Genomic DNA, 15,524 nt, shown 5'->3' with positions numbered 1-15,524 from the left:
GAAGGAGTCCTAGGGCCGATACCTCCATTCAGCAGAGGGAGGTGGGCTGGCTCTGCTCAGCGTTAAAGTGAGAGCCTGGAGGAGGAGCGACAGGCTTTTGATGAGAGATAAGGAGAGCCTCAGCCTTACTCTCCGTCCCCTGCTAGCCTGGCCGCCCCAGTCTAGCCTTTTGGGTATAGTGTTTAGACTTTGATCTTCAGAAGAGTGCATGGTTTTTTTTCTGGAGGAGGCTCGGCTAGATAACAGATAGTAGGAGCCTCATAGAAACTAGCCTGTAAGGTTGGTCCCTAAAGTCCCAGGCTCAGGCACAAGAGTCCACTTTTTTTTTATTTCTGGTATGTGAATAAGATGAGACCCTTGAACTGGGGAAGACACCCTCACATGGACAGACTAGAGCCTGTCTGTGGCTTGTCAGGAGGAAGGATAAATCTGTGGAGGACAACTTACAGCTCTTCCTCTTGTAGTCAGAGAGGCCCCATAAAAGCCCACCATGCCTTCAAGATAGGGGCATGCGTGGCTAGATGTGCCTTGTCACTTCTGCTGGGAATTGAGGGAGAGCAGAGGGTGCGAACCCTCCTCCCAGGAAAATTGTGGGCTCTAACCTCAGCTGTCAACCCTGGGGGACCTGGGCAGAGATGCATGATATGACCATGCTTGGCATTTGACTAGGCTCTCAAGAGAGAGAAAGATTTGTCAAAGATGGCCAGGGCACCTTTGCAAAGCAGTTCCCAGATCTTATCAGGGCCAATTTAGCTACATCGAGGGGGGAGAATGGGGGTGTTGCGATGACGACAAAAGAACCCTCCCTTTTGGCCAACATAGGAAGACAAAGAACATAGTGATAATAGTAATCTCAGTGAGGTGGCTCCACACTGAACAGGCGTAAACTTTAGGGTATTGCAGGCAAGGTCTGTGAGATGTGGCACTTTTTTTTTTCTTGGCTCATCTGGCACGGAGAAGGGCTTAGATCTGAGGAGGTACCATTCTGTGAGAGCTAGTCAGTGCAGACATAAGTCTTTTACTCTGCTTAGTATCAAGTTAAGGATCCCTGGTGATCCACTGCTCCCTACCTAACCCCCCCCCACCCTTTTTTTCTTCTTCCCTGAAGAAAGGGATCTTATGGAGTCCAGGAGTTCGATTCTCAATTATATCCAGTACGGGGAGCTATCTTGTGGTAGTGTAATGCAACGGACTCTGACTTCTGTCAAAAGCTCTCTAAAGAGCCAAAGACTGCAGTTTCAGGATGGTGAGGTTTTGTTTAACTAGATATACACTTCAGGTCAAAGGTAACTGAGGCAGGTTCTGCTAAAAGGTAAGGGCAACTCTCCTGCAAGTAAGACTGTTTTCCCTCAACCTGACAGACCCCGGATGGACAGTTGTCAGTAAACTTGTTGCCATTTTGTATGGAGTGTTCCAGGGAGGTGAAAGAAAGCCTTTGTGTAAGTCTGTGACATTAGCAGAGTGAGATGCTAGTATCTTTTCTGTGTATCATCTTGCATTCTCAGGGAATTGAGGGTCTTGGTCTGAGGAGGAGGTACATCAGGTCAGCAGAGTGAGGAGTCAAGACCCAGAATGGCTGGAGTTAGGGACTCTGAGTGAGATCTGAGGGACCAACCCTCCGTTCTAGGACAGAAAGTGTCTTCATTTCCCATGCCGCCAGCTTGCTGGATGCCCTGAGGGATGTGGTTGTATGTGGTACCTCATCTTCTCTATCTTGGTGATCTCAGAGCATTGCTCACAGGAGTAGCCCGACATCAGCAGATGATACAGCCCTAGGCTCTGACGGGTTCAGATTGAGAAATTAGTATATTCTCACTTGAAAGGTGGTACCAGAGTTTGATCAGTTCTTAACCATCATTTCAAGGAGTCCCTTGACAGGTGGACTTGAGGATGGGGTTCCCTTACTTCCTCTTCTTTGCCTCAGGAGTGTGGGGTGTTACCCTTAGCTGTTTTCTCAATCCAGCAGGTGAGTAGGATCTAAGACTTGCCAGAGTAAAGGTGAACTCAAAGGGGACCCTATACCTGGAGTTCTAATGATTTCAGGGTAACATCTAACTTAGCTACATTGAGCAGTTTAGGGTTGTCCTTATAGTCTTCATTGTGGGGAGACCTCTCAGCTCATCTTAAAGAGCTGTGAGAAATTGGAGTGAAGGCTTTTATATGAGTCATAGCCCCTCAAACCACAGAATAGAAAAGGCTTAGGAAGTGAAGTCATCAAGGTAAGAAAACACACCCTGAGTGTATACCAAGCACACAACCCGAAGCCCAGAACTGAGGCATCCCAAGGTAATTAGTCACATACCACACTGTGGGCCCTTGAGTCTCAGGTGCTATCTCTTATCCCTCTTCAGGCTTCAGCAGGACAAGCAACAAGGAAAGCAGCAGGCTTGCAGGGCTCTGTGACATCACCTACGGAGAAGTCTTGTGAGTATGCTTTTGTTAGAGCCATCAGGAGTAGAATTTTGAGCTGAGGTCACTCACACTACCTTTCACTCCCCCAGGTCAGAGGGATCCACTCAGCCACACTCCAGCTTCTAGTCCAGCCTGCCATCTCCAGTTAGGTTCATTATGCCATACTATCCCCACTTCAACCTTTTGAAAGTGTTCCAGGATGCTTTTGAAATATACAGATTGGCTGAGGAAGAGGAGGGAGATGAAGAGGAAGAAATACAAGAGGAAGAAGAAGTAGCACGAGAGGAGGAGGAAGAAGCAGAAGAGGAGGAAGAAGTGGAAGACGAGTATGAAGAGGAGATGGAGGATGTAGAGGAGGAGGAGGACGTGGAGGACATGGAGGAGGAGGACGTGGAGGACGTGGAGGAGGAGGATGTAGAGGAGGAGGAGGTGGAGGAGGAGGATGTAGAGGAGGAGGATGTGGAGGAGGAGGAGGTGGAGGAGGAGGACGAGGAGGAGGAGGAGGAGGTGGAGGAGGACGAGGTGGTGGTGGTGGAGGAGGAGGAGAAAGAAGAAGAATGGGAAACCGTTGATATTGATACCACATTCTCTGCTTTGAAAATCACGTTACCCTCCTGTCTTTCCCCACCTTACGAGTGCGCGCCCTGGCCTCTGATAGGGGGCAATCCAGATGAGGCAGTGGGCTCTGTTGCCTGGATGCTGAATACTGCCTCCACTTCATGTAGCAGCTTAGATGAAGAACCCAGCAGCCAGGAAGAAGAGAGTTTAAACACCTTGAGGTTGACACATGCTGCTTCCTCAAGGAGAAAACTCCAAAAGCAAAAGGTGACTGAACTGGTGAATCTCCTGATCCTCAAATATAGAATGAAGGAACCCATCAACAAAGTGGAAATGCTCAGAGTTGTCACAAAAGACTATGAGAAACAGTTCCCCATTATCTTTGATGAAGCTTCTAAGTGCTTGGAGATGATTTTTGGTATTGATATAAAGGAAAATGATCCTATAAGCAGCTCCTATGTCCTTACCAACTCACTGGACCTTACGTATTATGACATGGTGACTAACAACCAGAGAATGCCTAGAAATGGCTTCCTGATCATTACTCTGGGTGTGATATTCATTGAGGGGAACTGCGCCTCTGAAGAAAGCGTGTGGGAATTTCTGAATATGATGGGGATATATGACGGGAAGGAGCACTTCATTTTTGGGGAGCCGAGGGAGTTCCTCACCAGAGAGTTGGTGTACCAAAATTATCTGAAATATCAGCAGGTGCCTGCAAGTTATCCTCCACGCTACGAGTTCTTGTGGGGTCCAAGAGCCTGTACTGAAACCAGCAAGATGAAAGTCCTTGAATTTTTGACCAAATTTACAAGCAGGGCCCCAACTTATTTCTCAAGTTTGTATAGTGAGGCGTTCCGAGATGAGGAAGAGAGGGCCTGAGGCAGAAAGGGCCTCATAGGTTAGCACCGTGTTGATGACAGCATGGGGAAGCCTAATTTCTGATTTTAAAGAGAACAGTCAAACTTATAAGGGAAGATCAAGGTTAGTCTGGGTATGGGTAGAACACACTGTAGGGCAACTTTTGAGTTCTGGTTCTAGATGCTAATAGTTGTTTCATCCTGTTTCCCCCTTTGGGGCACTTTTTCCAAAGCTGGTCTCTGTAGCTGAAACTGTGTTGCATTACCTTGGCAACATAAGTTTATGAGTACTCAGAATTCTTTTCTTGTCTTACCAAGTTTTGAGAAAATATAGGGGAACTGAGCAATGTTTAATCTTTGGGTTCTTTTAATCCTTTCAGTCAAGTCTAAAATGTGTACCTAGATTGGTTTGTTTAATAAAAGAGGAAAAATGCTAATAAGTCTTAAGATCTCTGCTCACTGATTCATTTATTTGCCAAATATTAGTTGGATATATTGTTTAAAGTTGTATTTTCTATGTGTGTGAGCATCTTACCTGAATGTATGTATGTTTATCACATGTTTGCCTGGTGCCTGTAGAGGTTCAAAGAGGTTATCAAATGCCCTGGAACTGGTGTTTCAGATGGCTGTGAGCCACCATATAGGTGCTGAGAACTGAACCCAGGTCCTTTGCAAGAACAGCAAATCTTCTTAACATCTGAGTCATCTCTAGCCCCAAATTGGATAGCTTTTGTATGGAATATGTATGGCTGTTGGGAGTAGTGTGAGGAGAAATGATCACATTCTCTTCCTAGAGATGGACAGAGTACAGGTACAGCTGTCTTAGTAGGAACATGGGGAAGACATACTAAAAAACAAGCATGAAGAAGGATTAAGCTGGGAAGTGAGATTCCATTTGTCATCAATTGCAGACACCCTGAGCCGGTGCCTGAGATCTGACTCTCAGTAAGTCTTCAAGGAGAGAGAAAATCCTGGGATCAAAATTCAGTTGTTCCCTTGGGATTCTGGCTGAACCAGAGAGGAATCCCTGGCTGATGCCTGTATCCTGAGTTTCTGCCTTGGTGCATTTAAACTTGTTGTCTGTACTAAGTAATTTTTGTTTGTGTGTCTTGGATTTTGGGGATAGGGTCTCATGTATACCAGGCTGACCTTGAACTGATAGTCCTCGTTTTACTGCCAAAGTGCTGAAATTATAGGCTTAAACTGGTGTATTCAGTTATACACTCTGACCCACAGGGCTAAACAGATGTATATAAGGATTTCCTCGATAGACAGTTAAGAATCATTGGGTAGCAACCACTAGGCTGCCATTCTTCTGCTTGCCTTGCAGAGCCAGAGCCAAGGGATCATTGTTTGGCCAAAGCTAACTAGAATTTTGGATCTGGTGGTAGTAAAATTAGTTTAGAAAGTAAGATGGGCGGTGGTGGTGCACTCCCGTAATCCCAGCACTTGGGGAGGCAGAGGCAGGTAGATCAGTGTGAGTTCAAGGCCTGCCTGGTCTACAAAGTTAATCCAGGACAGCTAAGGCTACACAGAGAAACCCTGTCTGGAAAAACAAACAAACAAGCAAACAAAAAGTAGATGCAGAGGATGAGCAGCTGGGAGGGGAGGAACTTCTTAGAAACTTAATTCTAAACCAGGCATGGCGGAGCAAGCCTTTAATCCCAGCACTTGGGAGGCAGAGGCAGGTGGATCGCTGTGAGTTGGAGGCCAGCCTGGTCTACAGCATGAGTACAGCACAGCCAGGGCTACACAGAGAAATCCTGTCTTGAAAAATGAAAAAAAAATTAATTCTAGGCTTTTCAAGTTTCTTCACCTTAGAATAGTTATTGGCATCCAAAATAGTTTACTTTTTAGAGAAATAGTATCCTGACTTATTTGGAAAACTGCACTTTGGGCTGATTTGATATTGATTGTCCTGTTGAGCACATTTTCCCCCTGAGTGAATAGGTGTGTGATCAAATTAATATTCATACTCAATTGGCATTCATTATATACATAATTATATGCAGACACTGTGCCAGATGACTCATAGCCTATATATTCTAACAATCCTACATGACATGATTGTTGAAGCCAGCTCCTCAGAGAGCCATTCTAAGCTTCAGAGTGCTTGGGAATTACCCTGATGATCATGACATCACACTGCTGGGATGTGGTAAGGCTGGCCAGGAGTTCATCTTTTTTTCTTTTTCTTTTTCTTCTTTCTTTCTTTCTTTCTTTCTTTCTTCTCTCTCTCTCTCTCTCTCTCTCTCTCTCTCTCTCTCTCTCTCCTCTCTCTCTCTCTCTCTCTCTCTCTCTCTCTTTTTGTTTTTTTGAGACAGGGTTTCTCTGTGTAGCCTTGGCGGTCTGGGACTAACTTTGTAGACCAGGCTGGTCTCGAACTCACAGCGATCCACCTGCCTCTGCCTCCCGAGTGCTGGAATTAAAGGTGTGCGCCACCATGCCTGGCCAGGAGTTCATCTTGAGTCCACATTGTTCTCATGCCTTCCAGCTATCATTCTGTTATTTTCATTTGAGAAATACAGCCTTATGTAGAGCACGTTGTCCTCATATGTAGCTGAGGATGACTGAGTTTCTCATCTTTCCGTCTCCATCTCTCAAGCACTGGAATTTCAGGTGTGTGCCACCTTATTGGTTTATGCGTTGCTAAGGATTGAACACAGGGCCTGGTGCACACTAGGAAGCACTATACTCTCTGAGCCATTTCACTGGCCCTTTACTCCCCACTCCCAAATGTCCCAGATGATGAGGCAGTGATGTCAAAATAGTAAAGGGCTTTGGAAAACATACTGCATACCAACTTGTGGGCCCTATTCAATATGATTTGGGTTTTTATCTTTTTCTTTTCTTTTCTCCTAAATGTTTCTTTTTTTAAATATAGTATTCTGCCCACACGTGTGCCTGCCCACCATAAGAAGGCACCAGATCTCATTACAGGTGGGTGTGAGCCACCAAGTGGTTGCTGGGAATTGAACTCGGGACCTTTGGAAGAGCAGATGGCGCTCTTAACCTCTGAGCCATCTCTCCAGCCCCCAAATGTTTCTTTCAATTGAAGATTGCTTAGCATATTATTCTTGCTTGATCTGATGTGGTTTTGGCCTTTTGAGGCAGGTTATCCCTATATAGCCCTAGCTTGACTGTAGCATCATTTGACTTCTATATCCTGAGTCCTGGGGCTACAGGCGCTAACTCAACAATTTTGTTTTTAAATAACACTAGCCATATACTAGGTGTTTTATTTTTCAGGCTTAATAAAGTTTTAGTATTTTTTAAAGCAAATTTGGTACTTTAATATGTGTTGAGTGCGTGTTTGTGTGTGAGAGAGAGGGAGCAGAAGAGACTGATTGACTGGGCTTTATAGAGACAGCATAAAAATAGGAACTTCTTGGTGTTTGCTATTTTTTGTTGTTGTTGTTTCTGTCACCAAATATCTCACAGCCTAAAGAATGTCGGCACTGGCCTTTCTCTGCTTCCTGGTCCACTGAGACTAAGGCAAATCCCTGCTGCCACAGCTGAAGGCCTCACGGGCTGCCCACTTTTCCTGCTGTGATGGACTCCAAGCCCAGTCTTAAGCCACCATAAATCCATCCTCTCTTACATTGCTTTCTGCCCCTGATTTGAAAAATTACAGTTTATAGTTATATAGTGCTAAAGATATACTTCTATAGCTAAATAAGTAGAAATTAGGAACAGGGAGAAATATGAGATAAAATATGAAAGAGGAGGTAAATGTGTAAATTAGAAGCATATGAATTAGGAGAGAAAATGCATTTTAATGTTTTTTTTGAGATTATAATACAATTCTATCAATTTCCCTTTTTCTTTTTTCCCTTTAAACCCTCACATCCTTGTTCTCTTTCATATTAATGGTTTTTTTTTTTAGCTAATTGTTGTTTCTGTGTGTGTGTGTGTGTGTGTGTGTGTGTGTGTGTGTGTGTGTGTGAATACAATTTGTTTAGCTTAGTCTGTATAATGTTTTGTTTTGCTTTGCTTTTTTGGAGACAGGATTTCTTTGTGTAGGCCTGACCTGGACTCACTTTGTAGACCAGGCTGGCCTTGAACTCATAGTGATCCACCTGCCTCTGCTTTCTGGGTGCTAGGATTAAAGGCGTGCGCCACCACGCCTGGCTAGTCTGTATAATGTTACATGTACATGTTTTGCACTAATTTCCCTCTTATTGAGATTTTTTGTTGTTGTTTTGTTTTGGGTTTTGGTTTTTTCAGACAGGGTCTCTCTATGTAGCCTTGGCTGTCCTGGACTAGCTTTGTAGACCAGGTTGGCCTCCAACTCACAGAGATCCACCTGTCTCTGCCTCCCTGAGTGCCACTGTACCCAGCTTGTTGAGCATTTAAATCCAATTATAGAGCTTTTAATTACTGCCAAGGTATGTGTGTCACTATTACACTCTAATAATGTAGTTCATAGGCTTCATAGTTGGGTAGGATGGGAGATGCTTCTTTCCCTTCAAAACTTGCACAATGCCTTCTGGTACCTTGGTACCTCAGGGAGGAAAGTTTTAGGTTACATCTAACTGAGGTCCCCTGGGTCATGTGTCCCAAGTGCATGGTATTTTCAGCAATAAGAACTTTCCTTCTATTTCTGGGAGGGCAGTAAAGTCAACAGCAGCAGCCTTATTTTGTGGTGGGAGGAGTCTTCCTGACAACCCTGACCAACAACTCAGAAGGGATCTTTTCAAATGCCTGGTGTTTGGGTTTTTATTAGTCTATGGATTTTAGGGAGAGCATTATCAAAAATGGGAAAATTTCTATTAAACTATATATGCATATGAGTACAAAGAAAAACTAGTATTATGGGTATTTTAAGTCGATAGTTATTAGGATTCCTTACAACTTTTTCAAACATTGTTGCTGTTATTTTACTCTCTGCTCTCTTTTTGTATTCATTTTCTTTCTCCCTAATCAATCCCCCCCTTGCCCATTTCACCCTCCAAATTACTCCTACTCTGCTATTCCCCTCTTTCTGCAGTTATCCTAGTGTATATAGTCACAGCTGAAGATTTGAAGCTCAGAACCTTAGCTAGGAGTGAAAGTGAGACATTTGTCCTCTGGACCTAGGAGACTTCACTCAATATGATCTTTCCTAGTTCCATCCATTTATCTGCAAAGTTCATAATTTCATTTTTCTTTAAAGCTACATAGTACCCCTAGGGTATGTATACTACATTCTCCAGGATCTACCCACCAATTGAAGGGCATTTAGATCGTTTCCATCCCTTAGCTATTGTGAATAGAGTAACAATGAACATGGCTGAGCAACTTTCTGAAGAGTAAGATGTTGAGTCCCTTGGCATATACTGAGGAGGAGTATTACAGCTGTGTCCTATGGCATATTTAATTTTAGCTTTTTGACCATTCTCCACATTGATTTCCAAAGTGGTTGGACTAGTTTGCCATCTTATCAACAGGGAATGAGGCCCCCCCCCATATTTTCCAGCATTTCTTTTTGGTTGTTTTGTTGGTGATAGGGATACTGTATTGGCCAGGAGTTGAACCCAACTCTCGTGTGTGAAGGGAGATTTCCACTATTGAACCACCAATGCACCCTGTATGAGATTTTATTTTTACTCTCTGTGTATGACTGTTTTGCCTGTATGTATGTATGAATGTATGTATGTATGTATGTATGAATGTATGTATGTATGTATGTATGTATGTATGTATGTATGTATACCATTTATGTGCTTGGTATCTGTGGAGGGTGAAGAGGGCATTGGATCCTGCCACCATGTGGGTACTGGGAAGTGAATCTATATCAAGAGCAAGTGCTTTTCTTTTGATTTTTTCAAGACAGGGTATCTCTGTTTAGCCTTGGCTGTCCTGGACTCACTTGGTAGAGTCACAGCGATCTACCTGCCTCCGCCTCCTGAGTGCTGGGATTAAAGGCGTGTGCCATCACGTCCAGCCCAAGGATAAGTGCTTTTAACTACTGAACTATCTCTCTATTCCTGTATTTCTTTCTTCTTCAGCCCCAGGTTATACTGCTTTTAACCCAACCTTTCACCAGATTTCACAGAGGCAGCTTCTATATCATTATTTTTTTAAATTGAAAATAGATTATTCTCAAAAAAAAAAAGAAAATAGATTATTTCTCATACATCCCAAACACAGTTTTTCCTCCCTCTACTCCTCCTAACACCCCCACTTCCCTATAAATCCACATCTCCTCCATTTTCTCTTCAGAAAACAGCAGACCTCCAAGCGACAACAGACAAATAGAACAAAACAAAATAGGACAAGACAAAAACTCATATATGGAAGCTGAAGAAGGCAACTCAGTAGGAGGAGAAAAGTCCCAAGTGCAGGCAAAAGAGCCAGTGATACACTCACTCCTACCGTGAGGAGTCACACAAGAACACTAAGCTGACAGCCATGACATACATACAGAGGACCTGGTGCAGACCCCTGCAGGGCCCACGTTTGCCACTTGAGTCTCTGAGCCCATGTGAGCCCTGCTTAGTTGATTTGGTGGGCCGTGTTCTTCTGGTGTCCTCCATTTCCTGGAGACTTCTACCATCTTTCCTCTTTTCCCATGGGGTTCCAGATCTCTAAGGGAGGGACTCAATGGAGACCTCCATGTAGACTCTATCTTCATATAATGCTTGAGTGTGGGACGCTGTGCCCACTCCTGTCTGCTGCAGGAGCAAGTCTTTCTTTTTCTATTCTCTTTTCTTTCTTTTTTCTTTCTTTCTTCTTTCTTTCTTTCTTTCTTTCTTTCTTTCTTTCTTTCTTTCTTTCTTTCTTTCTTTCTTTCTTTCTTTCTTTCTTTTGAGGAAGGGTTTCTCTGTGTAGCCTTGGCTGCCCTAGACTCACTTTGTAGATCAGGCTGGCCTCGAACTCAGAGATCTACCTGCCTCTGCCTTCCTGAGTGCTGGGATTACATGCCTGGCTCAAGAGGAAGCCTTTCTTATAATGACTGGACAAGGCAGCAATCTATGAATATAGCATAGCATCACTAGGAATCATTTTATTGATTTGTTTTAGATCAGTCCTGTTTGGTTCTACCCTAGGTCTCTAGGCTATCCAGGCTCTGGTTTGTGGCCATGCAGGCAGTGTAGGGTTTAGGCTCCCCCTTGTGGCATAGGCCTCAAGTTAATTCAAACAAATAAGACATTGCCAAAGGATCCTTGGTTCTTTTTTGTTATGCTGGGTGTGCTCAGTGTTCCTGGGATGCCATTTCTTTTATAATTTCTCACTAATTCAGCAGTATATATAGGTGTGAATACAGCTTGAAATTCTAGAATCCTCAGCTTCCTCATTCTTTCTTTCTAGGGTTTACCATTGTTTGTGGTTTGGAGAGAGACAAAGTAGATTGGGCTTGCAACTTCTTAACCCTATACTCTGTATGTTAAATGTAATTATTAGTATTCTTGGCTTCAGGCATACCATGCTCTAATTGTTTTCTGTTGTACAGTGTTTTCCAGTCATATTTCTGTTAAACTATGATTATGATTCTATCTTATACACACTATCAGTTATATACTGTATCTGTTTTGTATTGACAGTTCTAATTTTTACAATAGCAACTCTTTTGTTGTTGTTGTTGTTTTGGTTTTTATTTGTTTTTGTTTTAAGAGACAGGGTTTTTGTGTTTCTCTCACTGTCCTGAACTCACTTTGTAGACCAGGCTGGCCTTGAATTTACAGTGATCTGCCTGCCTCTGCCTCCAGAGTGCACCACCACACATGGCACAATATCAGCTCTATGTTGTTATTGTTTGAGACAGGCTTTCTCAGTGTAGCCTTGGCTGTCCTGGAGTAGCTTTGGAGACCAGGCTGGCCTCGAACTCACAGCGATCCATCTATCTCTGCCTCCCTAGTGCTGGGATTAAAGGTGTGTGCTACCACCACCTGGCCACAATATCAACTCTTATGTGTCATATTCTATATTGAATACTATGTCATTTTTGGTATAATGTCAGACTGTCACAAGAGGAATAAGCTATTTCCTACTACTATTTTTTGAGCTATTAATGTCACACATATTTTACTTCTGCCTATGTTATAAATTTCTTAGTGCATTGTTTGCAATTTTGCTGCAGACTCAAGATCTTCCCATTAAAGACCACAGAGTATTTCAGGCTTTACAGCACATATGGTATCTGTTGCATTTTTTCCAATTCTTTAAAAATATCTTAGCTCACAAGCATACATAAACATGTCCCAGGCTGGATTTTGCTTGCAGGCAAGTTTGCCAATCCATGCTTTAGATATTCTATCATCTTTTAAGTTGTCTTTTACAAATATAAAATGCCTTTTCTATTTACTCTCATTTTTCTATTTCTGTTGCTCTTCATTTCCTTATGTAGATCCACATTTCCATCTGTTATATTCCCTCTGCATGCTAAGCTTCCTAGTGCAAGCCTGGCGGCAACAGATTCTCTCAGCCTGTGAGTTCTTCTTTTGTTCCTCTCCCCAGCATTTTGAAGATAAATCTTTTATTTTGGGGGAGAGTTGGTTACACTGGATTTGATGTAATATTTTTTGTTTTCTTATTTTTACCATCAACCTCCTTTTAATGATAGTTTTGTATATTTTGAAGTAAAAATATCATGACATCATTTTCCTACCTTCTCCCTTTCCCTTCTAACTCCTCCCACACACCCCTTTGCTATTTCTCAAATTCATGGCTCTTTTTCTTGAATTTTTGTTATATAGTATATACATATTTCTAAATACATAAAATCTGCAAGGTCTGTATGTTTCATATATATATATGTATATATATATAATCTTTATATTGTTCTTATTTTTTCTTCGATTGAAAATAGCTTTTATTGCATACAGTGTATTCTGATTACAGTTTCCTCTTTCCCCATTCTTCCCATTTTCTCCCCACCTACCCTCCCAAATGAATCCGTACTCTTTCTATCTCTCATCAGAAAACAAGTAAGCATCTAAGGAATAATAATAAGATAAAACTAAACAAATTGGGATGTATCAAAACAACCAAACAAGAAAAAGAGAAAAAAAAAACAAAAGCAAAAAACAAAACAAAAAAACCCGAGAAAGACATATAGACTTAGAAATACAGATCAAACAGCAATCTCATAAAGTCCTCCAGACAGAAGCCATAAATACATGCAAAGAACATGTAAAGTTAAAAAGATGCTCTGTCTTAACATTGTAAGATAGAGAGCTTCTGAAGGTTTCATTGAGTTGGATTTGTGTTGGTCATCTACTTCTGAACATGGTTTGTTTCAGCCAGGTGGTGGTGGCTCCAGATCTTAATCCCAGCACTTGCAGTTTCTGTTTTCTTCCCTAGGCTTTCCTACTCCAGGACTGCCACAGATTGTGTTTTCTTTATTACTTCTAATTACGTTTTTAGATTGTGAATAATTTTATTCATTTCTTTCATCAATTTTATTGTATTTTCCTATAGTTCTTTACAGGATTTATTTAATTCTTTCATCTGTTTAAATGTATTTTCATGTATTTCTTTGAGGGATTTATTTTCCTCTTTTAAGACCTCTATCATTTTTATAACCTCAGATTTAAAATATTTTTCTTGTGCTTTGGGTGTGATAGTATGTCCAGGGCTTGTTGTGGTAGGGCCACTGGTTTCTGGTGGTTTCATATGGCTCTGAGATTTGCTGCTTTCGTTCTTATGCTGGCCTCTAGCCATCTGGCTGTCTCTGTTGTTAGCAGGCCTAGTGGTTCCTCTGATGGGGTCCCTGTCTTGTTCCAGTTGGGATAGGCAGGTGAGGAACAGGCTGAGAGAGCTCCAAGTCAAAGCTGCTTGGGTGCCTCACAATTCTCCTTGGGATGGCAGAAAATGGAGCTTGTGGCCTGTACCTAGCTCCAGTGTCTATTTTCAAGTGCTTAATGTTTATGGTTTTCAAAGAGCATTACATGAGTTGGAGAGATGGCTGAAAAACTAAAGCTCATTGGTATATGGGAAGGATTACCCACTCAGAATGTGTAAGGCCATGTAATCTTTAGCACCTTCCTAACAGAAAATACCATGTAAAGTCTAGTTCTTCTCAAATGTAGAGCATCCTGTCAGGTCCACTCATTGCCACTGTCACTGCTTTACCTTACCTAGCTGCAGCAAAAAGTAATTGAGAATTTCATGTTTAATGGCTGTGTAATGTTCTATTGTGCAAATGTACCTCAGCTTTGTTATCTATTCATCCATTTAACACACACACACACACAAAAACCACACACACACACACACACACACACACACACACACACACACACACACGTAAGTTATTTCCAATTTCTGGCTATTATAAATAGAGCAACAATGAACATTATTGAGCAAGTGTCTCTGTGGTGAGATTAAGTGACCTTTGGGTATGCACCCAAAAGTGATATAGATGAACTGTGAGGTAGATAGACTCCCATCTTTCTCTGGAACTGACATACTGATTTCCATAGTTCTGTACATTTGTTCTCCCACTAGCAATGGATTAATGTCCCCTTTGCTCTACATCCTCACTAGCATGAGTCGTTATTTGTGTCACTTACCTTAGTAATTCTCGCTATAAGATGAAATTTCACAGTAGTTCTAATTTTCATTTACCTGATTATGAATTTTGAACATTTCTTTACATGTTCCCCCAGCAATTTAAGATTCCTCTTTTGAGAATCCTCTGTTCTGATCAGTACCCATTTTCAAACTGAGTTATTTGTATCCTTGATATTCTGCTTATTTTTCAAATATGTTTTGGATACTAGCCCTCTATTAGATATATAGTTAGTAAAAATCCTTTCCCATTCTGTAGCCTGCTGCTTTGTCTAAATTATGCTATTCTTTGTTGTACAGATGCTTTTTACTTTCAGGTGGACTTATTTGATTGTTTTTATTGTCTGTGCTATCAGTGTTCTGTTTAGAAAGTCAGTGTGCAAATGAATTCAACACCAGTCCCCACTTTCTTTTCTATCAGACTCAGTGTATCTGGCCTTAAGTTGAGGTCTTTGATCCATTTGGATGGATGCAGGATGATTAATATGGATCTATTTGCATTCTTCTACACACAGTCATCCAATTTGACCAACACCATTTTTTTTTTGAAGATGCTGTCTTTTTTTTCCCCCAGTGTGTATTTTTGGCTTCTTTATTTAAAAAACTCAGGTATCCGTATGTGTGTGGACTTATTTCTGGGTTTCTTTTTGTTTATCCAATTTAATGTTCTCTTACTAGTTATATCAATGTTAAAATTTCTTTTTAAGGGCTGGAGAGATGGCTCAGAGGTTAAGAGCACCGACTGTTCTTCCAGAGGTCCTGAGTTCAATTCCCAGCAACCACATGGTGGCTCACAACCATCTATAATCCAGTCTGATGCCCTCTTCTGTCCTGCAGGTGTACATGCAGGCAGAGCACTGTATACACAATAAATAAATACATCTTTAAAAATTTCTTTTTAATATTCATGTGTTTTTGCCCTCCATTTTCTATTTTTTCATCATTCCTCCCATAATTTCTTGTTCCTACTGTGATATTTACACATCTATACACATGTATTTGTATAATATCTTTTTTGAAATCCCATAATACTAACTGAAAATGCATATTTTCCACCAGTTGTTTTATTTATTTTGATATATGTATGCTACACATGTGTGTACAAGTTCATGGGTGTCTATGTACATGTGTACAGGTGTGCATACTGTGTGTGTATACACATAGAGGCCAGATGTTGACAAACCAAGGTTCTCAGGCTTG

At 41.7% G+C, this 15,524-nt stretch overlaps 1 protein-coding gene across 1 annotated transcript; it reads left to right on the top strand.

The window, feature by feature from the left end:
* The first annotated feature begins 2,348 nt into the window (after positions 1–2,348).
* Positions 2,349–3,932, top strand: LOC311602082 (melanoma-associated antigen 4-like). The gene is made up of 2 exons (XM_084789762.1): positions 2,349–2,424; positions 2,502–3,932. The coding sequence occupies exon 2, from the start codon at positions 2,569–2,571 to the stop codon at positions 3,850–3,852; it is 1,284 nt and encodes a 427-aa protein (XP_084645888.1). The 5' UTR covers positions 2,349–2,424; positions 2,502–2,568; the 3' UTR covers positions 3,853–3,932.
* The last annotated feature ends 11,592 nt before the right edge of the window (positions 3,933–15,524 follow it).

The sequence above is a fragment of the Acomys minous genome, assembly GCF_964271855.1.
Source record: "Acomys minous genome assembly, chromosome: 7".
NCBI lineage: Eukaryota > Metazoa > Chordata > Mammalia > Rodentia > Muridae > Acomys > Acomys minous.
The sequence above is the reverse complement of the archived record's forward strand: the minus strand, read 5'-3'. Positions and strand labels throughout refer to the sequence as shown.

Excerpts from the sequence above, each read along its gene's own strand:
- LOC311602082 (XM_084789762.1), top strand. The coding sequence starts at position 2,569 with ATGCCATACTATCCCCACTTCAACCTTTTGAAAGTGTTCCAGGATGCT.